A 26,186-nucleotide genomic window follows, 5' to 3' on the forward strand; every position below is an offset into this window, starting at 1 on the left:
GTTGTGTTAAAGCCTCAACAAAACACAGGCTCTGGCAGCAGCCATGGTATGATGTACTTGTAAAACATTTACATTTTCAGCAGGATGTTTCTAGTAAAACTCAATTGGTTTGCACACCTGCTGGGAGAGACAGCTCTGTACCTCCTCTCCCTCTCCTACTTGAGCACAAAGAGGATGCAACTGCCTAGGCTACCACGCAGCACTGTACTCCTTTTGTGCGCTGACAGTAACTGAGAGAATGGATGGCAACAGCCCTGTTTTGCTGCTGCTGTTCTACAAAGTGCCTTCTTCACTCTTCTCCCTGCCTCTCCACCCCACAGCGTAAGGCTGTTCAGATTCTACAGTGGGGTTTTTTGGTGAGAGCTGGGACAAGGCTTTGTGCAGTTTCCCAACTGTAGGGCATCGTAATTGATGCCAGTAACAAACCCCTCAGGACCAAGGAAAGCACCCATACAGATCCTGACTACGACCACATCAGCAGGAAAGGGATGATGAAGTGTGCCATGGGTAGCAGTGCAAGGCAGAACAGGCAGCTGGCACATTTTTAGCCTGTCCTACTGTGCTAGTTTGAAGCTAGCTGGAATGTTTTGGTGAGAAGGACTAGATTACAGGCTGTGAAAAAAAAAACAAGAGTGATGTCTACTTCACTCATAGGCTTGTGGAGATGTATAGGAACAAGAAATAAAAACACAGATAAGGGAGTCTCTCACTTCTGCTGCTGGCGAGCTCTGAGCTGCATCTCTCTCTCTAACCTCACCCTCCATTTTCTTTTCTAATCCACTTTGCTTCCTAACCCCCTGGCCAAACCTCCACTCTTCCTCGGGACTGGGGTAAGGTTGAGAGGGGTAGGGGGAAGGTGAAGGGGTGCTTGGGAGCCCCTCCTGGGGACTCAGGTTTCTGGGAGGGCTGTTGTGTTTCTGTATTCCCTTTTCCCTTGTCTATTTCTGTCTATAACTGTATCTACTGTAAATATCTGCTTGTATATTGTGCCAGCTGTAAATATAAGCTTCATTCAATTTCCAGAGCCAGCTGAGTCTGGTCTGGGTGATTTTCTAAAGTGTGGGGGGGCAGGGAACACCCAAACCATCAGACTTACCAGCACAGCCTGACCTGAACACTTTAAGAAAGACTTTAATTCATACTGTATTATTTTGTCTGAGGTATTTATGTTTATGCCTGGAAAAGTATAAGACATCCAAACCTTCAGAGAAAGCTACAGCAATTGCATGGACAGTCAGCAGGGTGTCTGCTTTGTGGCTGCTGTCCTAGGCTTCCTCTCTGCATTTTTTGAGAGCCACCATTTGCCAGTGAGATGTAAGTTACGCTTCAGAAGAGTGCTTAAATGTATTTGCCTTATGCTGTGGTATTGCCCTGCTGCAAAACAAGAAAAATGCACTCCCTGTGCCATGGCAGCAGGTCAGCATCCCAAACGTTCTCCCCTCCAACAAGCTTACTGGGTCAGAATAATTCTGTCTCAGATTGTACAGGACAGTCTCCTGGGTAACACTCTTCACAGCAGTGCCTGGGGGGAACACACCCCTGAATGCAAGGCAGCCAATGAGATTTATAATTACCTTGCTTCATAACCTTGTTCATTCAGGCAGGGAAGGTACTGCTGAAGAGATCTCAAACAAGAGGAACCATACATTTGCACCTGCATAAATAGTTGTTAACAATGAGATCTGAAACCTAGATGGCACAAAGCACTTTTGTCCACTGTGCTGTCCAGCACAGCACAAAAAATGCATAGACTACTTTGAAACTCAGGCAGCAGCAGGCCATAAAACTCCAACTCCATCTACTCTCTCCTAGACAAGGGGATGTAGAATCTACTCTGCATCACTGAAATATCACTGTTTTAAGTGAGGTCTTGGCTCAAAACCAGGTCCCAGCTGTCCTTGTAGTGATAATGACTGTACTCCCTCCAGCTGCTGAGCACTGGTAGGATCCAGATGCATATTCACACACACACACATACAAATTGTCTGAATATGGTGGTGCTAATGCTTCTGGGATGACAAGCCAAACCTATGCATGCCTCACCAACAGCAAGCTCTGTGCAGAACATCTTTTATTTCTGGAAAAGCCTATAGACAACAACAACAACAACCACAAAGAAACTCTCCTGGTACCGTTTATCTGATGCCTTGTTTTCCAGGGTCCTTGATGCATAACAGTACGCTATCATCTCTGAAGATTAAAACCAATCCCTTCTTACTGCTCTGCTGGGCATTTTCAAAGAAATCCGTGCACAGATGAAAACAAACAAAAACAATGCCCAATGGCTCTGCAGAGATCCTGGGCCTCTAGTTTCAGGCAGTCTGGAGACCATTTTAAACAACGACGGACCTCTTAAATCCTCGGTTACAGCTCCAGTGGGGACACGTTGGCAAGATTTCAGTAGCTTTAATGGGGTGAGGTTAGTTGAGGATTTTCAACATCATCTGCATTTTGTGGTTTTTTAGAGTACAGCTTAACTAGCACTTAGAGGCTATCATAGAATCACAGAATCAACCAGGTTGGAAGCAGCGCTACAGGCTGGGGACAGAGTGGCTGGAGAGCAGCCAGGAAGAAAGGGACCTGGGGGTACTGGTGGATAGTAGGCTCAACATGGGCCTGCAGTGTGCCCAGGTGGCCAAGAGAGCCAATGGCATCCTGGCCTGGATCAGGAACAGTGTGGCCAGCAGGACAAGGGAGGTTATTCTGCCCCTGTACTCAGCACTGGTCAGGCCACACCTTGAGTACTGTGTCCAGTTCTGGACTCCTCAATTCAAGAGAGATGTTGAGGTGCTGGAAGGTGTCCAGAGAAGGGCAACAAAGCTGGTGAGGGGCCTGCAACACAAACCCTATGAGGAGAGGCTGAGGGAGCTGGGGGTGTGCAGCCTGGAGAAGAGAAGGCTCAGGGGGGACCTCACTGCTGTCTACAACTACCTGAAGGGAGGTTGTAGCCAGCTGGGGGTTGGTCTCTTCTCCCAGGCAACCAGCAGCAGAACAAGGGGACACAGTCTCAAGTTGTGCAGGGGGAAGTCTAGGCTGGATGTTAGGAGGAAGTTGTTGGCAGAGAGAGTGATTGGCATTGGAATGGGCTGCCCAGGGAGGTGGTGGAGGCACCTTCCCTGGAGGTGTTCAAGCAAAGCCTGGATGAGGCACTTAGTGCCATGGTCTAGTTGAGTGGCTAGGGCTGAGTGCTAGGTTGGACTGGATGATCTTGGAGGTCTCTTCCAACCTGGTTGATTCTATGATTCTATGTGTGCTAAGACATTAGTTGTACTTAATATATCAACAACGGTGTCAGGTATCATCACTAATTTCATCAGCTGGAACACTGCCAAGGTGACTCAAATGCTGTACATCTTGTCTAAATGCAATTAAAAAGGCACAAGGCAGTTTGTGTATCTCAATTAGCCTTGTACCAAGCATGTTGACATTCAAAATTAGCTGACCTGAAGGCCTGTTCCCCACTCAATTCAGAATTTACATTGATCTTGCCTGGTTTGCTGTAAAACTTACTAAGGCTCACAAAGGAAGGCTCTCCACAGTCACATCAACCACAATTTGGCTTTTGGAGGAACCAAAGCAAAGCTCACACTGTATAAGTGTAATGAACTCTAAAAGATCAGTATTCCCAAATAAAGCAGCAAGCCACACACAGAGTTCCAGAGATCTCTCTCTTCTTTCATTGCTTTGCTCTTAGGATGTAAGAGAAGCAGTGGGCAGTGATGTCTCTCCCACACTGGCATCTATTATTGACTTGCTACGTGTTTGCTCATATCACACCTGCAATCCTATGTGGGGAGATCTGCTACAGCATTTACACTCTTTATTTAGTCAGTGCTGGCAAACAAAAGCACAAACAATCTCCACTGTGCAGCTTGGCACTACTGAGATGTTGCCATTTTTATTTCATTTGACTTTTACTTGGAGTCTCTTGTGCTGGTGACAGTCTCAGAAAGCAGATACAGGGTGGTAAGTTGTGCAGCTGTAAAACTGATGTTCTTATGAGCCTTCTCTTTGTATTAAAAAGAAAGCTGAACAGGTGAATAGAAGCAATGAGGGACCTGGGCTAAATACGAAAACATCAATGCAGTAATTTCTCTGGAACAAGTAAATGTAATTTCATCTCATTTCCTGCCTTACACCATGCATTTGGAGAGATTAAATTGCTTCATGTGACTAATTTAAAGAGGTATGCGATCTGCAGATGCAGGCACCCACTTGAACTGCACAATCTCCCTCTACTGCCAGGGAAAGAACAGAAGCAGGCTCTTCCACAAGGCAATGCAGAGCAGAAGCCTAAGAAAGAGTGCTCTGTACCAATTTATTTACCTAAGCTAAAAACTGACATCTAGAATCACAGAATTAACCAGGTTGGAAGAGACCTCCAAGATCATCCAGTCCAACCTAGCACCCAGCCCTAGCCAGATAGCTAGACCATGGCACTAAGTGCCTCATCCAGGCTTTGCTTGAACACCTCCAGGGATGGTGACTCCACCACCTCCCTGGGCAGCCCATTCCAATGCCAATCACTCTCTCTGCCAACAACTTCCTCCTAACAGCCAGCCTAGACTTCTCCCTGCACAACTTGAGACTGTGTCCCCTTGTTCTGTTGCTGGTTGCCTGGCAGAAGAAACCAACCCCACCTGGCTACAGCCTCCCTTCAGGTAGTTGTAGACAGCAATGAGGTCCCCCCTGAGCCTCCTCTTCTCCAGGCTGCACACCCCCAGCTCCCTCAGCCTCTCCTCACAGGGTTTGTGTTCCAGGCCCCTCACCAGCCTTGCTGCCCTTCTCTGGACACATTGCAGCACCTCAACATCTCTCTTGAATTGAGGGGCTCAGAACTGGACACAGGACTCAAGGTGTGGCCTGACCAGTGCTGAGTACAGAGGAAGAACAACCTCCCTTGTCCTGCTGGCCACACTGTTCCTGGTTTTGTTTACTTCTTACAAAGCTGATGGCCATTAAAATAAACCACAGCAGAAAAATTACTGCCCACCCAGCTTCCAGAAATACTAGTAATGAGAACTTATTTATGCAAACACTAAATTCGACAATGCCAGTGAACTTCATGGCTCCAGAGAGGAACTGCAGGACAGAGAAGCTCAAGCCTGTTTCTGATTAAGCAGTTCCCAGTTGGTATGCTGTGCCCAACGACTGTCTCCACTCTAAGCTCTTCCTGATGGAGGAAAGCAATCTACACTGGTCATAAATCTCCCCACTGAAAGGTGATTAGCTTGAAACTTCTCTAGTTTTCTGCCCAGGAGTCATATAGGAGAGATGCAAATCCATTAAATTAACTGTTGTGGATATGTATCTAAGAAGAATACAAGGAGTTTGGTGATACATGGGAACTGCTGTGTTAGCACCTTCTCTTTCTGAATTAACATTCTTGCCATCTGATTCTCATTAGACTCACCCAACTGTTCCATCAGTCTCACATTTTTCTTCTCAAGAGATTAACATGGATGGTTTTGGTTCTGTCCTGTGCACACTGAGGAAGGTCATGCTGCTTCCTACAGGGTGGATTCATTCAATAAGGAGCTATGCTGTTAAACCTGACTCCATTGTATCATCAGTAGAGCAGAGCTGCCACAATGCTGCTTATTCTTAAATGAACTTCAATGCTGCTCTCTTGAGTACAGCTGGATGAGGCACTTAGTGCCATAGTTCAATTAATTAGAAGGGTTAGGTGATGAACTGGACTCGATGATCCTAGAGGTCATTTCCAGCCTGGTTAATCCTGTGATTCTGTGATTCTATAGAAGCATGAAGAAGGACAAGAAGAAAGGAGCCACAAGAATGCAAAACCTGCAGTAGTTTAGATGTCACAAACAGGATTTGTATTAAGTTCCTGCCTCAGGAGTCGAATTTTCCAAAAGGCAGAGAAGTTCCTCCCAGTTTCCTGATCCCTAATTGTTCTGTTGTTTTCAGGCAGTCCTTCAACCTTACTGGAATAAGCTTCTGGCCTAACTTTACTTTCAAATTCTTATAGTGCATTTTACTTTTCTTGGATAAATTAGCAAGTAAATAGCACTGAAAGAGCCTTCTGGGGCAAATTAAGGCTGGCTGTATGTTCTGCAGTGATCAACAAGGCTACAAGGAGGGACAGAAAGGAAGCAACAAATCTGCTGAATGAGTAATGGAAGTGATTTTAACTCTCCATTAACTACATAAGTATTTTAAAGTAAACAGGAATCTATGCTTTTTGCTGTCTCTTCTACTTCCTTTCCAATGCTTTTCCCTCCCCTTCTCTCTTATGCACCTATGTATCACCATTTGCCTGTTCTGCAAACGTAGTGGAGAAGTGCAGTGTATTGAGCAGGGAAGACTGAAAAAAAGAAGTGAGAAAACTGGTGAAAAGCAGAAAGGGATTTTCCCACATTGAGCAAAAACTTACGGAGTGGGCTACACGGTTTCAATGCTTTGCACTACTTCAGTAGTCAAAAAATATCCTCCTGAAGACGAAGGCTTAGCAAATTCACTCTTCCACCCTTGTACACACCATATTAGGTAGACCTAAGAGAGTCCCAGAGTCTGCAGCTCTCCAAGCTGCATCACAGAAAACGTCACTGGTCTTCCTTTGGGTTACTAGAATCTCTTGGTGACTGTCACTACCACTTACTTAAGGAAAAAAAAGGAGGCATTTTGTTTGAGGTGGCTCCATTTTCGGAAAGGCTTGTAATGACTGACTTTTTTCTACCTTTAGGTCTGTCATCTCCCTCAAAAATCCAACCCCCTTCTCACCAGGGGAAACTCTGCTGGTACAAAGGTGTTCTGCTGGCACTGAATTTGCAGAGGAGAAAGATATCTTGCCTGTCAGAGAAAGGCAGCACCCTCCCTTCTCCCCTGCAAAAAGCTAGCCTTTTGGAGGCACTGCCATGTCTTATTCCCAGGAAGAGGGGGCTGTACTACAAAGTCATCAGATTCCTGTTTGCTTCTCTTTTACTCTGTCCTCCACAGCACCACTCTAACAATTTATCAATACAATGGAGAGCAAGGCTCAACACGTAGGCAAAGCAGACTCCTCGAATGAAAACAAATCCTTTTGAGAGGAACAAACAGTTTGCAGAGCTGCCTCTTAAATCCCACTCCCAACGCAATAATGTTTTCATCACTACTTACATTTAGGGACATCAGGGTACTCAGAGCTGTAAAGCAACATCATCTGTGCTGAACAGTTGCAGCACTGTGCCCAAAATAATTTGTGGTCCAAAAGCCCAAATGAATAAAGCACCATAGGAATCAAGACATATAATTAGAATAAATAAGATTTTGTGCCCACAGAGCGCTGTCATCTGAAAGTATGCACAGATTTAATTAAGCTCCACAAACCCCAGATGAAGTAGATTAGCAGCTTCATCCTTGTTTCACAAAGGTTTAGAGTAAAGCGTGACACATAAACACAGCTGAAAGTGCAGCAGAGTTGGTCGTGCCTGGGACTGCGAGAGCTCAGGCTCCACCTCCTCTCCAGCCCGCTTCAGTGAATTGCCTTCAATGGAAAATGACTGAGCCGCAGCTCTTTGCTCCCTGGAAGAGGAAGGACCCACCCTGTTGCACAACAGAAGCAAAGCCCTGGCCGTAGGAGTTTTGCTTCATGCCATGGAATGGTGCTCAGTCTGGGAGGAGAAACGAGGAGCTTGCTCAGGCTCATGCATTTGCTTTGGGCGCTCAGTGCCAGGAGATCAGCTCTGCCAGCACTCCCCAGAAAGCAGTCCTGGTAATACGGCTCATAGCTTCTCAGCTTTGAAGGACACAGCATGCACAGCACCTTAAATCCCTTAGGATGTTGGGCTTTATTTTCCTATTTCTATGCATTCTACTGCAACAGGACTCAGAAGCCACTCTGACCTAGCCTCACACAGGCATAATGTAATTAAAAACCACAGGCAATAAATAAGTCAATACCTTACAGCAACCCTCTCCTGAAGAAGGTTTTACATACAGGAATTCTGGATAATAAACACTAAATACAGCTGATATATTAAAAGCATTTAATGATTTCACTGTATGTGTGTGTTTAAGAAAAAATAAAGTGTTAACTAGGAAAGCTTCAGTTGTTCTTAGGTAAAATTAGAAAGCAATTTTGCTGTCATCATCTACTGAAATTCAAGTTCTTCTGACAGTAATTTCTCAAAGACTCCCTCTAAGTATTTAAGCAGCTCCTGTGACAATGAAAAATATTTTCAGGATCACAAAAACACTCCAACTGTCCACTTAATCAAAACTGCTCAGTCCTTAACTCTGCTTATCACCTTTGCCAAAGCAGAGGAGCATCAAATGCAGCTAGCAAGAAATCTCTCCCAAACACATTAAAACAGTTTGCTCATTGTGCTCCAGATATAATTATCCACCTAATTACACTCAGGACAAATGCACAGTTGGGCTAACTACAGGGAGATGCATTTTAATTGAGATGTTCAATTCTCTGTACACGAATGCAAAAATAAATAGAAACACAAATAGAGAAAACTTAGCCACAAAGCAGCAAACAAATTTGACAAACTACAGCCATAAGGAAACTCCTTGGATGATAAAGAACTCTATTAGAGTGAAAACTACGCTCGTTTGTTCTCACACTTAAGCACAGACAACATCCAGCTTTCACGGTAAAAATGCTTTTAATTAGGATCCTAGCTACCTTGCAAGACATGATGGAGCTATGATAATTTACCCATGTTGAGAATCTGCCCCATGATTTATGTGATTACTTCATGGCAGCACAAAACAAATCCCCAAGGCAGTAATGCATGTCATCCTTGAAACTATTAAGCAATCAAGCCGTGATTTTATTAAGTGAATGGATGTCTTTGAAAACAAGGATGCAAGCACCATACTGTGAGGTAAAATGAAACAAATGAACAGAAATAATTCATTTTCATGTTCTAATCAGTGCAAACTGCAGTCTTCAAATTATCCTGATGCCACCAAATGTGAGTCTCAAGATAACAGGTTGACTCTTCCGCTGAAATGAACATGAAATTGCATCCTAAGTACACAATGAAGGTCAAAAGAAAGAGTCCAAGACTCTTCTTTGTAAAGGCTTTTTCTTTCAATTCAGCCCCTTGCATCCATCTGAACAATTAAGAGCAGAAGATTTAAACAAAGCATCATATAGTTTTAAAATGTCCTAAGCTAATCAAAAGCAATGTACTGACATTTGTGTTCCACCAGCTAAAAAGAAGCAGAATGAAGAACATATATCAAAGATTAGGAGTGCATGCTTGCTGGCTGCTTTGTATTCAGTCTAGGTCACTGATGTCTCTGCAAGGACCTAAGACCACACCACCACACTGCTCACTGCTGTTCACACAATCACAGGATGTCAGGAGTTGGAAGGGACTCAAAGAGATCATCGAGTCCAATCCCCCCTGCCACAGCAGGGCCATACAATCTAGCTCAGCTCACAGGGGAATGCATCCGGACAGGTCTTGAAAGTCTCCAGAGAAGGAGACTCCACAACCTCTCTGGGGAGCCTGTGCCAGTGCTTCAGGACGCATATAGCAAAGAAGTTCCCCCTGGTGTTGAGCTGGAACCTTCTGTGCTGCCGCCTACATCTGTTGCTCCCTGTCCTATCCCAGGGAGCAAGTGAGCAGAGTCTGTCCCTCCCTCCTGACCCCCAACCCTCAAGTATTTATAAACATTTATTCAATCCCCTCTCAGTCTTCTCTTCTCCAGACTAAAAAGCCCCAGGTCCCTCAGCCTCTCCTCATCAGGCAGTGCTCCAGTCCCCTCATCATCCTTGCAGCCCTCCACTGGACCTTCTCCAGCAGATCCCTGACCCTCTTAAACTGCGGAGCCCAAAACTGGCTGCAGTAAATCAACATGCATCCATTACAGACTCTGACCATTCGGAGAAGAAACGGAGCCCCTACAGGTCTGAGGAGATGCAAACAGGGCTGTGATAATGAGAACAGGTTAATACAAAACATCTGAAACAAAACATTATACGAAAATCTACACAGGTATCATATTATATGAGCAGCAGGCTACAGGACAGTAAAGGTTTTGTTTACCACTGAGTCCACAACACTGCCTTTGAAGCTAAGTTAATTTTTTGTGAGTGCATTATTTGGTCTAGCCCTGTAGGAAGGTCAAAGAGAGGCAACAGCAATAATGAAAGCAATGGGACTGAGACAGTGATAGCTATCTATGAAGTCAGCAATGGGAGGGAGGATGAGTAAGAATCATTTGTGCATTATGTCTTTCAAAAGAATAAGATACATCAGTCTGGCTAGGAATAGCTGCATCCAGAACACACAAAATTTGGCACTTCTTTGTACAGCAGAAAACAGACCTATGCATCTCCTTGACGAAGGGTACTGTGAATGCTGAAAGCAAACAAGCTCATGGAAAGCTGATGAAGGAGAAACCTGCTGTGAATTACTAATCTACATCTACTTCAGGATACCCCTGAGAGAAGTCATAACCTTAGAAGTACCATATGTGCTTGTCCTGCTTTCATCCTTTCCTTTTCTTATGTTTCTCTGTTGGAGAGAAGGCCTAGTAGAATCTCTGGTCTGACCTAGTATGGTTGTGACAATGTTAAGGTTAGTATTTACCTAAAGAAAAAATCATCATAGAATCATAGAATCAACCAGGTTGGAAGAGACCTCCAAGATCAGCCAGTCCAATCTATCAGCCAGCCCTATCCAATCAACTAGACCATGGCACTAAATGCCTCATCCAGTCTTTTCTTGAACATCTCCAGGGACGGTGCCTCCACCACCTCCCTGGGCAGCCCATTCCAGTGGCAAATCACTCCCTTTGTGAAGAACTTCCTCCTAATATCCAGCCTATACCTCCCCTGGCACAACTTGAGACTGTCCTCTCATTCTGTCCCCCTTGTGTTGAGCTGGAATCTCCTGTGCTGCAGTTTACATCCATTGCTCCTTGTCCTATCACAAGGAACAAGTGAGCAGAGCCTGTCCCCTCCCTCCTGAGCCCCAGCCCTCAGATATTTATAAACATTTATTAAATCCCCTCTCAGTCTTCTCTTCTCCAGACTAAAAGCCCCAGGTCCCTCAGCTTCTCCTCATCAGGCAGTGCTCCAGTCCCCTAATCATCCTTGTAGCCCTCTGCTGTGGGAATGCAAAGTGAAGAAGTATAGTAACAGGTGGATGCTGACCTTGGTTCCCACCAGCTGCTGGCTACCTTATCTCAGAAGGGATAGATAACAGACACCTCGTTAATGAGATAACAAGGCATGGTTTATGCAGATGGAGTGGGTTGTCCTTGACTAATTATGCTCATGTGTAGGCGTGTGCTTTGTGTCCTGAGGGATATATTGAGAGCTGAAATGATCAATAAAGGTCTCTGGCATAATTCACATTGAATTGTCTGGAGTCCATGTGGCATTGCCTTTGATCACACTGATCTGTGGGGCCTTGACCACGTTTCCTGCAGCAAGCTAAACAGGTTTCTGCAACACTCTGCTGGACCTTCTCCAGCAGATCCCTGTCCCTCTTCAACTGGGGAGCCCAAAACTGAATGCAGTACTCAAGATGAGGTCACACCAGGGCAGAGTAGAGGGGAAGGAGGACCTCCGTTGATCTGCTGGACACACTCTTCTTAATATACCCCAGGATCCCATTGGCTTTCTTGGCCACAAGGGCACATTGCTGTGCCATGGATAAAGAAGGTAGATCTAAACTAGGTACAAGGAACCATTTTTTTTACAGTGAGGGTGGTGAAACACTGGAACAGGTTTCCCAGAGAGGTAGGAGAAGCCTCATCCCTGGAAACATTCAATATCAGGTTGGAGAGGGCTTTGTGCAACCTAATGTAGTCTCTGCTCACTGTGCTGGGGTTGGACTGTTAAAGATTCTTTCCAAGCATTCTATGATTCTAACAAATTAAATACATTTTCTCTAGATTATGTTTTACACCTATTTATGTGGTCACAACAGAAGACAGAAATCCATGATGAAGGTTGTGCTCCATGTTAATCTTCACAGAAGCTCACCAGACAAAATCCAGTCTGTATTTCACTTTGGTTTGTATCAACCAGAGGGACAGGCAGTGCAGACAGCTACATGGCATTCTGATAACAACATTATCAACCTTGCTTTAGCCTTCAAGAGAAGTAAGGAATCATTACAATCTTCCACTGCAATCAATAAGAAACAAGTGTGAGCCAAGTCAATTCTTTTTCTTCTTCCTTTTGATGGCATTTCTTTGTTGTTTTCATCGAATCTGGCCCACTGACAGGAATGAGGGTGTCCATTAACTTCCCTTTAAAATACAGGGTTCTCCTCTGAAAAAAGAACTTCTGAACTAAAACTTGTTGGAAACTGCTCTAGCTCAACTAAGTGCTATGTGAGGTGCATGCTGGGCAGCAGTCTTCTGGATATCTCCATGTGTTTTTAGTTTATCTTGCAGTATTTCGTATAGATCTTTAGGACTCAAGTCTAACATGCTCACATTGATTCTCTCCTCTGAATCAAAAGGGAGAATAGTACTGAGTGCCCCATGGCTGGGAATCAGCAGATTTAAATATCTTCCTCTAGTAACAAAGGGGTAGGTGGGTTTCTGTATCACTTTACAAGGAGATGTCAGCTGCCCTAGCTTATGTTATATTTTCTGACTTGGTTTGGCACATGTCAGTTTTATTACCACCATCCCAAACCTGTGCATATCAGTGATGTTATACAACCAAGTTGGTACACTCTGGAAGAACTAAGCTGTAGTTACTTGGTTTGGAATCATTCTGTCAGAGATCAGCATACAGTGAGAGTGACTAGTCAGAGTGTAAGATGGGGATATGGGCTTTAGTTTCTGGACCAGTGAAGATACCTCCTCAACAGAAGCTCCATTAGTACCCCTGAAATTAGAGAAGTGCTCTGTGATCTTTGCAAGCTGGCCCCAGAATGAGTATGTGGAAGGAAAGAAGAAGAGGGCTGTTCCAATAGAGACAGGGAAGACAGAAAAGTCTGAGACAAAACAAGGAGAAAGGGGGAAAAAAGTAGCAAGCTGCATTTCCTGGAGAGCTGTGGTCTTACAGTATGTATGGTTTCTAAGAGATAAGCCAAGCTGATTACTGCTGACAGCAAATAGTTGTTCATAGAATCATAGAATCAAGCAGGTTGGAAGAGACCTCCAAGATCAGCCAGTCCAACCTATCACCCAGCCCTAGCCACTCAACTAGACCATGGCACTAAGTGCCTCATCCAGGCTTTGCTTGAACACCTCCAGTGATGGTGACTCCACCACCTCCCTGGGCAGCCCATTCCAATGCCAATCACTCTCTCTGCCAACAACTTCCTCCTAACATCCAGCCTAGAGTTCCCCCGGCACAACTTGAGACTGTGTCCTGTTGCTGGTTGCCTGGGAGAAGAGACCAACCCCACCTGGCTACAGCCTCCCTTCAGGTAGTTGTAGACAGCAATGAAGTGTCCCCTGAGCCTCCTCTTCTCCAGGCTATACACCCCCAGCTCCCTCAGCCTCTCCTCATAGGGTTTGTGTTCCAGGCCCCTCACCAGCTTTGTTGCCCTTTTGTGGACACATTCCAGCACCTCAACATCTCTCTTGAATCGAGGAGTCCACAACTGGACACAGGACTCAAGGTGTGGCCTGACCAGTGCTGAGTACAGGGGCAGAATAACCTCCCTTATCCTACTGGCCACACTGTTCCTGATCCAGGCCAACCAAACTAGTAGCCCTACACTTCACCAGAGTATTTTGGTACATGCAGATGCTCCCCAGAACCCCAAAACTTGATTTAATGTGGGTTTTTTAGAATGAAAACAGAACTCCTCAACAAATGTGCTTCCTTAGGTCAGGTATTAGCCAGTAATATTTACTTTGTAAAGGCCACTGGTAATTCTTAATACAGGCCTAAGAATCCTGCAGCATCACTTAGAAACACCAAGTGCTAGCAAGAAACAACACAACCATGTGGTATTTTCAACATGCCTGTGGTTCCCTAAGCAGGTGCTCACAGCTCTTGAAGTGAAGCAGAGTGTGTTACCCACCTGATCAGATGTGCTGAGCACTGCAGTGCCGCTCTTCGATGCAGCAATGCGCTTTATACCCAAAGCACACTGATCTGACAGCTACTGTGGACACTCTGCGGTCACAGTACAACACGACCCATTTCAGCTACACAGGGAAAGAGCTTCTGCTTCTTAGGGTGGTGACCTGACCCTGTGTAAAAGTGAACTTATTGACACCCAGTGGACTCATTCATTGCTAGATGTGTGCCCTTCACTTAAAGCTAGCAATGCTCTTCAGGTTGGGATTTTCCAATTATAGCTTTGACAACCCAGTTCAGAGAGCCCAGGGGAAGGGACAAGACTACTTTGCTAATTGATGCTGATACACCAGGGAGAATTGTGACTGTCTACAACAGAGTTTTCTCTTCAAGTGGACTAGGGAGAATTGTGACTGTCTACAGCAGAGTCTTCTCTTAAAGAGGACTAGGGAGAATTGACTGTCTACAGCAGAGTCTTCTCTTCAAGTGGACTAGGAAGAATTGTGACTGCCTACAGCAGAGTCTTCTCTTAAAGTGGACTAGGAAGAATTGTGACTGCCTACAGCAGAGTCTTCTCTTAAAGTGGACTAGGAAGAATTGTGACTGCCTACAGCAGAGTCTTCTCTTCAAGTGGACTAGGGAGAATTGACTGTCTACAGCAGAGTCTTCTCTTCAAGTGGACTAGGGAGAACTGTGACTGTCTACAGCAGAGTCTTCTCTTCAAGTGGACTAGGGAGAATTGTGACTGTCTACAGCAGTCTTCTCATCAAGTGGACTAGGTCTGTTGGATGGCAATTGCACTAAGTCAAACAGTAATTCTCATAATCAGATCTTCTTTCCCTAAATTTACTACGTAATCACAATGGCATTACCACAGTGGGAAGATTATTTACTCCAAGTCTGGGGTAATCAGCACTGAAACAAAATGTGTGAATTCAATTTCAGCTGCTAGTGTATGTGAGTTAGAAGCCACTTGGAAGTAGCTGATAATCTAGTTTGGCCTGTTGCATAAGCTAAGACATAGATTTCCCTTTGGTAGGGGACTGAACATACTGTACTCAAGAATTTGTGTTTTCAATAACATTACAGCTAGTACTTGGCTAATATATACATCTCAGAAAGGCTTTCAGTCTTCTTATGATGGCCTGGAGGAGAATTTACCACTCATTACATTTTATCCTCAACTGCATAAACCCAATGGTAAGCTTTCCATGGGGACACTGTGTCACTCAGTACACAGGACAGAATCACTTAGGTAGCAGCTATTCAGTATTTTATTTTTGCTCCTTTTATTGGATGCCTAGCCCTAAAAGTCTTGTTTACTGCACATTATTCCATCTCTGCTCTGAAAGCAAAATGATTGAAATTAATAATTTTACAGGCTTTTTCTATAGCACTCATCAGATGCTTCTAACTTGTTATGTGTCATTTCCTAGCTTTTGGAAGTGTATACAAAGGAATGACGTTATGAGGCATCCTGCAACTACTGCCAGGATTCATATCAGCTGAGCTAAACCAGACCTTTTGGTACCTCACAGGTGTAAACTTAGAGAGTCATAGAATTGTCAGGGCTGGAAGGGACACCAAGGATCACCTAGTTCCAACTCCTCTGCCACAGTCAGGGACGTCTCACACCAGATCAGGTTGCTCAGAGCTCCATCCATCCTGGCCTTGAAAGACCTCCAGGGATGGGGCTTCCACTGGCTCCCTGGGCAACCCGTTCCAGAGTCTCACTACCCTCATGGTGAAGAACTCCTTCCAAACATACAATCTGAGTCTACCCACTTCTAGTTTTGCTCCATTCCCCCTAGTCCTATCACTATCTGACATCCTAAAAAACTCCCTCATCAGCTTTCTTGTAGGCCCCCTTTAGATACTGGAAGGCCACATTAAGGTCTCCTCAGAGCCTTCTCCAGACTGAACAGCCCCAGCTCTTTCTGTCTGTCTCCATAGGACAGGAGCTCCAGCCCTCTGATCATCCTCATGGCTCCTCTCTGGACATGTTCCAGCATGTCCATATCTTTCTTGTAACAGAGGCTCCAGAACTGGATGTAGTACTCCAGGTGAGATCTCACCAGTGCAGAGTAGAGGGGGAGAATCACTTCTCTCAACCTGGTGGTCACACTTCTCTTGATGTAGCCCAGTATACAGTTGGCTTTCTAGGTTGCAAGTGCACACTGGTGGCTGACGTTGAGCTTCTTGTCCACCAGCACCACCAAGTCCCTCTCCTCAGGGCTGCTCCCAAGCCAGTCACTGCCCAGCCTATATCGATGCTTGGGATTGTCCCAGTATGGATGCAGGACCCTGCACTTGGGTTGAACCTCACGAGGTTGGCTTGGGCTCTCTCCAGCATTTTAAGGTCCCTCCAGATGGCATCTTGACAGGCTGACACCATGGCCAAGCTAAAGGAGATGAGGCACATGCTTAAGCAAGTGATTTTCACTAAATATTTGCTGATGCCATGATGGGAAAATGTACTGTTACAAGGAGACTGAAGGCTATAGAGTACAGGATCATGTTCCTTTTTCTTTCTTGTCAGACTAAGCCCTTTAATTCATCCTTTCCAACATGTCCAACCCATGTGTCTCAGCCTGGTTATTTAATCCAGTCTCATTGTTCTTATCTATCCAGTCTTATCCAACGTTATTTATCTTACCTTATTTTCTATCTAACCTTATCTCATTTTGTTACTGAGTTTATCTTTCCTCTTCTGAGTCTCTGCTCCCAAGTTCCCCATCTCACTCTTTTTCACCTCTCCTAAACTTTACTTACATCCCTTGACTTAGAGATGATGGACTTCACTGGGGTTGAAAGGAATGAGCATTCACAGACTCCTTAGAGGTTTCAGAAATACATATTTGCTAAGCCAGTGTAAAAAAGGGCTTTTTGAAAGGCCAAATGTTTGGAATGTTTTTAAAGTTTTGCTTTAAAACTTGGATAACTCAGGAAAGATTCTCTCAAGTATGGTTAGAAGCACATTAATACATAGCAAAGATGACCCATTCACAGTATCACACAGTATCACAGTATCATCAAGGTTGGAAGAGACCTCATAGATCATCAAGTCCAACCCTTTACCACAGAGCTCAAGGCTAGACCATGGCACCAAGTGCCACGTCCAATCCTGCCTTGAACAGCTCCAGGGACGGTGACTCCACCACCTCCCCGGGCAGCCCATTCCAGTGTCCAATGACTCTCTCAGTGAAGAACTTTCTCCTCACCTCCAGCCTAAATTTCCCCTGGCGCAGCCTGAGGCTGTATCCTCTCCAAATGAAACCTGAAGATACTAAAGGATAGTAATGAAGATGTCACAGAAACATTTAAGGTCTCCTCTTTAGCCTTATTTTCAGAAATAGTGAAGCCATGTTGGGTGGCACTTTCCAAAGTAAGCTGGGCCAGAAGAGATGTGCATCTCAGATGTGCAGAAATTTTTATCCAAATTAACATAGTTTCAAGCAACTGCAATGGAAAGACAAAGTGTGTGGTTCTGTCCATAACATAAGAGAAAAGGGAAAGCTATTAGCATCATCTTGGCATCTAACTCGATGCAGGCTCTAATATCAATGACTAAGTGAGCAAAGAATGTCATTCCCTCTTGCCAGGTATTTACTGACTGATTTTGTAAAGGTTGAATCACAGCAACTAATATCATTGCTCGATATAAATCTGAGATGTAACATAGCAGTTTTGTAACCTTCCTTTGACACATGTACCAGCTATTCATTTGCTGGGTTTGCACTGAACAGTTATTATTTACCGAGTATCTCATCCCTTGCCTGTAGGTTCTCTCTACTGTAACTTCACTTTATGTTTGTCCTCTTGTGCACTGATACCACACCTTCAGTTTTAGAGCTGCCTGCAAACCTTATCAGGTCCAAATCTATGCTAGGAATCACAAATCTGTTGGCAAAGACACAATGCAGTTATGAGGATATAGAATCCTGTAAAAACTACATTAGTCAAGAAAGACTTCTAAAATCCTAGAGAGATCTAGTAAGGGCTACGGTTAACAGGACACCTTGTTGATTAACTATTCTAATTTCACAGAATCACAGAACACCAGGTTGGGAGGGACTCCAACAACCCAACCTTTCTAGGTGACAGTGTAATTGAAATGAGATCTGCACCCAGTCAAGCCAAGTCTTAAACCTGTCCAGTACAGGGGAATCCATTACTTCCACTGGGAGATTTTTCCATTGTCTAACTGGACTCATGGTGAAAATCTTTCTTATGGATTCCAATCAGAATCTCCAGGAGTAACTTGCACCTATTATCCTTTGTCCTGGTAACCACCCTTTATGCACTGGTACATAAGAGATGTGGGCTTTGGCTCTCCACAAAGCTTGCTGTATTACTATTATTATTCTTTAAGCCCTGTGTCTGTAAATAAGTTTGTTTCAGGGATGGTGCAACAAGAAAAATACTTGCTGGATAGGAGTGTTACTAAGAAAAACAAACCACAAATGCAGAGTCACTGTCCCCATTCAAGGCTGGAGCCCAACCACAGCTTAGGACAATACCAAATTCATTTGATCGCAAGCTCACAGTACACCTTGATTTGAGTAGACACAAGACTCTAGCTCAAAGTTTCCAAACCCATGACATATCTGTATTCCATAGTTATTTAGTTTGGCTCTGCCAACCGCCAGTGTAATGCCTATTTAAAATGCACAACGGTTAGGAGGAAAAGCAGAAAAGACAAAGCAGACATTCAAAACTACTGGCCTTTGTCAATTACATTCTTTAGTCTTGACACAAGTCCTAATCAGTTAAAAACATTCAACCCAGTCTTAAAATAGAGGCTTAAGCTACCAAATTTATTCTTGGAACACTCACTTGCTCTCAGGATTAGGAAGACAAAGGCACCCAGAGCAAGCACGAGCCCTCCCCCCTCTTATTACAGTTAATCAGGAACATAAAGACTTAAATGGAGCTGAGACCCTGCAAACTCACCAGGCTGTGCATAATTTCCACTCCAGCTGGATTCACTGTGAGTGCTTCATCATACAATTGCCTAGCCTCCTCCAAATTGCCTTTCAGCTCTGAGAGCCTCCCACGCATGTACAGTACAGCATGAGATGTGGGGAAAAGACTAGCTGCCTCCTGGATACAAAAGCCTGCTTCTTTGAGATGCTGCTGTTCCATGAAGAGCTCAGCTGAAAAACAAAACAAAAACAGAAGCCAAAAATCACCCTATCATTAAAGTAAGTCAGAGACCTTTCTTCACATTAATTACATAACATCTTTCTTAAGCATATTAAAACTTGAGGTGATGATCCCACACACTCCTTACTACTATGGTTAGTGATTACTATCACAAGTGGATTCACTGAATGGATCTTTTTTTCAATGCTAAGGGCTCTATACAGATGTTTACAGACACCTTTAGGTGTTGTTCTGACAGAGGGTGGCTTTAAGGATTTCTCCAGTGCTGAACCGAGCCCTGAGGAAGCAGGGCTGGTAGCCACTTTGAGCCATCATGTATTTCCAAATAATCTAGGGAAAAAAAGAACAGAATCACTGTCTACTGAGAATTTTAAACATGTCAAAGTAACAGGATACATCTGACAGCACTGGACATTAGACAACTTATTCAGAAGAGTCCTTTGACATTTTAAGATGATTAAAAGTGCTTCTCTGTGCTTGTCTAGTTTATGAGATAGCTGTCTCTTAACTTTTTAGAGATTATTAAAATCAAAAGGCTTTTATCAGACACCTATTTATATTGTGTATTTGCACATTTACTTCCTCATATATACTGTACAGAAAAACATATATACACATATGCACATATATACTGTACAGAAAAACAAAACCGAGGGCTTGGAAGAGACTGCTAATGTGTAGGTGTGTGCCTTATGCCCCGAGGGATGTATTGAGAGCCAAAATGATCTCTGGCATAATTCACATTGAATCATGTGGAGCCCATGTGGCATCGCCTTGATCACATTGATCTGTGGGGCCTTTGACAGACACCAGTGGGGTGCCCCAAGGATCAGTGCTGGGCCCAGTCCTGTTCAACATCTTTATTGATGAGCTGGACCAGAGGATTGAGTCCAGCATCAGTAAGTTTGCAGATGATGCCAAGCTAGGAGCAGGTGTTGATCTGTTGGAAGGTAGGAGAGCCCTGCAGAGGGACCTGGACAGGCTGGATGGGTGGGCAGAGGTCAAGGGGATGAGATTTAACAAAGCCAAGTGCAGGGTTATACACTTTGGCCACAACAACTCCAAGCAGCACTGCAGGCTGGGGACAGAGTGGCTGGAGAGCAGCCAGGAAGAAAGGGACCTGGGGGTACTGGTAGAGAGTAGGCTGAAGATGAGCCAGCAGTGTGCCCAGGTGGCCAAGAGAGCCAATGGCATCCTGGCCTGGATCAGGAACAGTGTGGCCAGTAGGACAAGGGAGGTTATTCTGCCCCTGTACTCAGCACTGGTCAGGCCACACCTTGAGTGCTGTGTCCAGTTCTGGGCTGCTCAATTCAAGAGAGATGTTGAGGTGCTGGAACATATCCAGAGAAGGGCAACGAAGCTGGTGAGGGGCCTGGAACACAAACCCTATGAGGAGAGGCTGAGGGAGCTGGGGGTGTTTAGCCTGCAGAAGAGGAGGCTCAGGGGGGACCTCATTGCTGTCTACAGCTACCTGAAGGGAGGTTGTAGCCAGATGGGGTTGGTCTCTTCTGCCAGACAACCAGCAACAGAACAAGGGGACACAGTCTCAAGTTGTGCAGGGGGAAGTCTAGGCTGGATGTTAGGAGGAAGTTGTTGCCAGAGAGAGTGATTGGCATTGGAATGGGCTGCCCAGGGAGGTGGTGGAGTCACTGTTCCTGAAAGTATTCAAGAAAAGCCTGGATGAGGCACTTGGTGCCATGGTCTAGTAGACTGGCTAGGGCTGGGTGCTAGGTTGGACTGGATGATCTTGGAGGTCTCTTCCAACCTGGCTGATTCTATGATAGCAGCTGATGCTGTGGATGTGGCAATAATAAGGATAGAGATGTACAAAGTGATGCTTCCAAGCTTGACAATAAACACTTCATTTGCAAAGCTAGCACAAATTTAATGGCACACAAGAAGGAGTGAAATCCTGGCCCTATCTGAAGTCAGCAAAAGTTCTGGATACTTCCATATTAAAAGCTCTATTAGCAACTACAATATAATGTGGGTTGTTTCATTTCAGAAAAGAACTGGGAGCAAGGGGGTTTAGATGTGAAATCATGCACAGTTGGTGTTTCAGTGCATACAAAATGGAGAGCACTTAAGTCTTTCAGTAGTGGCTGTAAATCTTCTGAAATAAGAAATGTTTAGAGGAAGTGCTGCAACACAGAACCTAAATAAGATCTACAAATTGTATTTTATTGTATGGTAATGTGGCATATTAAAGTTCAGTCCGTTTCTATGCGAGCTTGATAGTCAATAAAAAAGGATTTAATAGTGTGGGAAGCTTAATTTGCATAACAAAGAATGAGAGGTGCCTTTGGGTTACAAAAGGAGTGCATCCACCCAGCTAAAAATAGACATTAAGGAAAATCATTTAGGACTGCATTAAAATGTTTTCTGTAAACTCATTTCTATTACATACTCATTTTATTTACAGGTTAACAAGATATGCTTATGTAACACTGAATAAAAACGTAACTAGAGGCAGAAATCAAACCCAAAAAATGAATTAATGGATTTGTCATGGTAATAATGATTCCCCCTCAATAGTACTCAGAGTGCTACAACACCTGCAGCTTGCTTTACCTGGGTTAGCAGCTTCCTGTCCACTGGGTTATTCAGCATATCTCCTCCTATCACCTAATCATGCTAATCAAATTGGCAGCCTTTGTGAGGAAGTTCTGTTTTAGGGTCATGGCACCCAGTTCCATTCCTCAGGCTGACATAGATACAGAAGATCTTTAGTTTTTATTGTGTGAAAGGTTCAACACTTCAGGGAAACCATTTCTGGGCCTCCAACTGATGGACTACATCATTCCTGGTACTGACATTCTTCACAACTTTGAAGCCCCAAGGTTTGCAAGCTTCCTTGCTCTCTTTCATTTAACACCATCTTCGTAAGAACTTAAACAAATTACATTCTGTTTTAAACTAAGTACCACCAGATGCTCCCTAAATGCTACTGAGCTAAGAGAGATGATCATCCTGGATGTATCACTTCCCCTATCGACCTTTTTGGAGCAATTTGGAAGTATTTCCACATTTTTACCTATACTTATGGGCTGAGTCAATGCACTGTATGCAAAGATAGGATGAATTGTGCAGGAGTGTCCTTTCATTCACTATCTGAATCCTGAGCCTACACCCACTGAGACCATGAGCAACTATCAAGCAGAGCAGACTCCAAGGTTCAGCCTAGCATCATTAATTTCTTTCTTATATTCATTTTACACTTCCTTTCTATGCATTCTTGCAGTACTATCCAGTTTACTCTGCTGCTCTTCCAAACAACTGCAGTCTCCTCTCATGGCTATGGCATCCTTCATCTTGACTTGCAACTAGACATCCACTCATACTAGGTTAGGGTCTTTATGTTGGGTCCAGTCCTTAAGAGCAGCATACATCTCAAGTCAAATTATCATTAGCTCCCAGTACAAGCTCCTAGTTCTTCCAGCTGTTTCTGCGAGCATTTAAGATAATTTCCAGTGAAGATCCTTAATCAAGTGAGAACTGCCAGAAGCATATTATCTACTCACTCTTCAGAGCAGTAACGAATGCACACACCAAGAGCACTTCCCAGAACACTGCCAAAGCCAGGTCTCCTACAGCCAGGCTCCTTTTTTTTGTTCCCAAGATAAATAGTTTGACAGAGGTCTGTTAGGGAGTTCAGAGACATAACAACAGCGTAATCTTGTCATGTCTGCATCACAGTGCTAGTCTGAGGAACAGAGCTGCTTGCCATCACCTTGAACACTGATTCTACTTCCTGTTTCCTGAGTGTTTCAAAGCAGTGTCAGGAGTGATTGTGCAGTGTCAGGAGTGATTGTGCAGTGTCAGGAGTGATTGTGCTTGTCACCACAAAAGCAGCAGCAGCTGTAATTCTAGCAAAACAAAAAAAATCAAGCAGATTTGAAATGTACTTCTACAGTCTGAACAACCCAAAAGCTGAGAATTCATTCCTTTCAAGTCTTGTTTGCTTTTATCCAAGATGGAGCACCTAATTCCCACAAGTAAACTGCTCCATATCGCTTGATTGTGTGTGCCTACTTGGGCTAAAGCACTTACCTGCTCTTGTCCAGCCCAGAAAAGGTACTGCAAAGAAAATGGGCCAGTGCAATGCAGCCAGATGCCCAGCAGGATGGTACAGTGGGGCATTGCCCTCTCACAGTTTAAGAAGGTGAAAGCACTTGTGAGAATGTGTAGGGAGATGATATCTGTTCCACATCATCTGCCTTCGCAAGCTATTAATGCTTGCTGCCAAAGCAGCCCATAGCCAGCAGCCCCCTCCCTCTGAGACAGCTTGGGCTTCAGCAACAGAACTGACTCTGATAAATGGTTCCCTCACTGCCTTTCCTTTCTGGCAGGTGATGTTTAGTCACTGTTCCATGTTATGACACCACCCTGCCATGCAGTAGCTTACCAATTCATGGGCAGATTAGATGAAAGATGCCTCAAGCTGTATCTTGACTGCAATAATTTCATTTGATGCAAACCTCTGACACAGAAATCAAGACCAAAACCTGCCACATGTTCCTGCCCACCTAAGCTCAGTCACTTGCTCTTTCAAATGAGGCAGTAGATTTACACCCTCCAATCCTGCTGGCTTTGCATCATATAACTGGTAATAAACTGCAGTTCGGGGCCCTGCCTTTTAAATTGCCAAGTTTTGGGTCTCACAGGGGGGGAAATGGTCACTAGATTTCTGTATTTACAAATGCAGTGTTAAGAGTGAAAGTTGCTCGGAGTGACACAGAACTACCACAAGCTACATCACAGTATCACAGTATCATCAGGGTTGGAAGAGACCTCACAGATCATCAAGTCCAACCCTTTACCACAGAGCTCAAGGCTAGACCATGGCACCAAGTGCCACGTCCAATCCTGCCTTGAACAGCTCCAGGGACGGCAACTCCACCACCTCCCCGGGCAGCCCATTCCAGTGTCCAATGACTCTCTCAGGGAAGAACTTTCTCCTCACCTCCAGCCTAAATTTCCCCTGGCGCAGCCTGAGGCTGTGTCCTCTCGTTCTGGTGCTGGCCACCTGAGAGAAGAAAGCAACCTCCCCCTGGCCACAACCACCCCTCAGGTAGTTGTAGACAGCAATAAGGTCACCCCTGAGCCTCCTCTTCTCCAGGCTAACCAATCCCAGCTCCCTCAGCCTCTCCTCGTAGGGCTTGTGCTGGAGGTCTCTCACCAGCCTTGTCACCCTTCTCTGGACACACTTGAGCATCTTGATGTCCCTCCTAAACTAATTATATACTAAATAGCACAGTCAAAACATTACTTGAAACACCAGAAGATAGGTGGTTCCTCTATGTGACATGGGGTTCTCTGCCAACAACTTCAGCAGCTACTGCCATATCATGGGACAGCATCGGATCCCAGCTTTCTAGCAATGCCAGTAAAGCTCTGCCCCAAACCTGATCAACACCTTTAATATCAGAGCTAACAACCTGACGGGGCTCAGGATCACCAAAGGCTCCAGGGAAGGAAGAGCACTGAAACACCCGCATGCAAGCTGGGCGAACAGAAGCTGCGCTGGGCCAGCCGAGGGGCAGCGGAGGTGCCTGGGGGCGCTCCGGCTCCTGCCGCGCTGCTTGCGGTGCGGCTCTGGGCTAGCTGGGCTTGGAGATCCCAGCCCCCGGGCTGCAGCAGCACATTCTCGTGGAACAAAGCCCATTTCCTGTAACAGAGCTCTTTTTTTTTTCCCCCAGGATTTGGCCCATACAGAATAAAATAAATAAATCCCGAGTATTTTGTGACGGGATAAAAAAAAGGGTTCCTGCCGTACAGAACTGGAGGGAGCAGATGTTTTTCCATTAGCTCACTGTGCTCTGCTGGGCTGGCTCTCTGTGCATTTCTTGTTTGTGGCACGTTCATGACAATAGTTTATCCTAGGCTGAACTTCAGCATGGTGAAGAGAGACAGCAGATAGTCCACTCCAGCCCTTCTGTGACTACAGGGAATAGTTACTCTGGTAATTTTTCTTTAAATGCTCCTTTGAATTAGCCTTAGATCTACCTGGTGAGGTTCACAGGCTGCTTAGCAGGCATTTAGCCAATCCTAGATCAAATTACCAGACCTACTCTGCTGTGAGTGGCCATATTTGGTAAAGTACTGGGTTAGTCAAGAAGCTAAATTGTCAGATATAAAGTACTAGTAAAGACAAACAAAGTGGACATTGTAGTTAAAAGTAAAGCTTAAAATAATATAGCATCAGGAGCTGGGATATTAGAACCCTTATTAAAACTGGCTTGCAGCATTCTAAAATGCCCTGGGGATAAATAAAGCATATGGTTATTACTGCCTGGAAATATAATCACACCTACTTCAGATTAAAAGAGCTTAAAAGAGCTTAAAACTATCAAACTATTTCTTTCCACTGCTGACAGACTTAGCTCTGTGTCAAAAGTGAGCCTATAAAAAGTCAAATGAAGGTAAACTTTAGTAATAAAATTGAACCATTCTGAGTGCATTTTCCTTACATACAAACAGCACAGTTGTATTTTCTAAACAAAACTGAGGAGCACTGGAATGATTTTTGAAATGAATTGAGGGGCAGAAATAGTTACTAAGTTAGACATGGTAACACATGAAGCATTACAACCACTGATCTCCACAATTCCTCTTTCAGCTCTTCCTGCAACAAGAGGTGGAAGGAGTTAACAAGCACTGTAAGTGCCACCGAGTCTCTTCTCTCAAAGCTGAAATCAAGCTCTCATTCATGAAAAGCAGAACAGGGAGAAATGAGCATGTGAGCCACCTTCTTCTGGAGCACGTACCCTGCAGCATCCTTCCTGAGTACTGCCTGAAACAAGCAGTTTCTCAGAACTGAGGCCAAGAACAAGCTTTAGACTAATTAATGTTGAAGTCTAGTGAAATGACTTTCTCCTTTTAAGAAGCCATTAGATTCAAGGGGACTAAGGTGCTACTGTTAAAAGGGACCAGACAAGCTGTGCTAAGAGTCTTTGCTGTAGAACACTTCAAAACAAAGCATGCTCATTAGCGTTCTAAGCATGCCCACTGTAGGGAGTGGACAACCTCTCTAGGCTTTGGGAACAGCAGAACT

General features: G+C 44.6%; 1 protein-coding gene across 4 annotated transcripts in view; it reads right to left on the reverse strand.

Moving 5' to 3' along the window:
* Nucleotides 1–26,186, reverse strand: part of TTC7A (tetratricopeptide repeat domain 7A) — a 180,431-nt gene that overhangs the window by 19,651 nt on the left and 134,594 nt on the right. For all 4 annotated transcript variants that reach the window (XM_064158360.1, XM_064158358.1, XM_064158359.1 and 1 more), the window contains one exon: nt 18,920–19,122. In XM_064158360.1, coding sequence (XP_064014430.1) covers nt 18,920–19,122 — 203 coding nt within the window. The remainder of the gene's footprint in view (nt 1–18,919; nt 19,123–26,186) is intronic.

The sequence above is a fragment of the Pogoniulus pusillus genome, chromosome 18 (genome assembly GCF_015220805.1).
Source record: "Pogoniulus pusillus isolate bPogPus1 chromosome 18, bPogPus1.pri, whole genome shotgun sequence".
NCBI lineage: Eukaryota > Metazoa > Chordata > Aves > Piciformes > Lybiidae > Pogoniulus > Pogoniulus pusillus.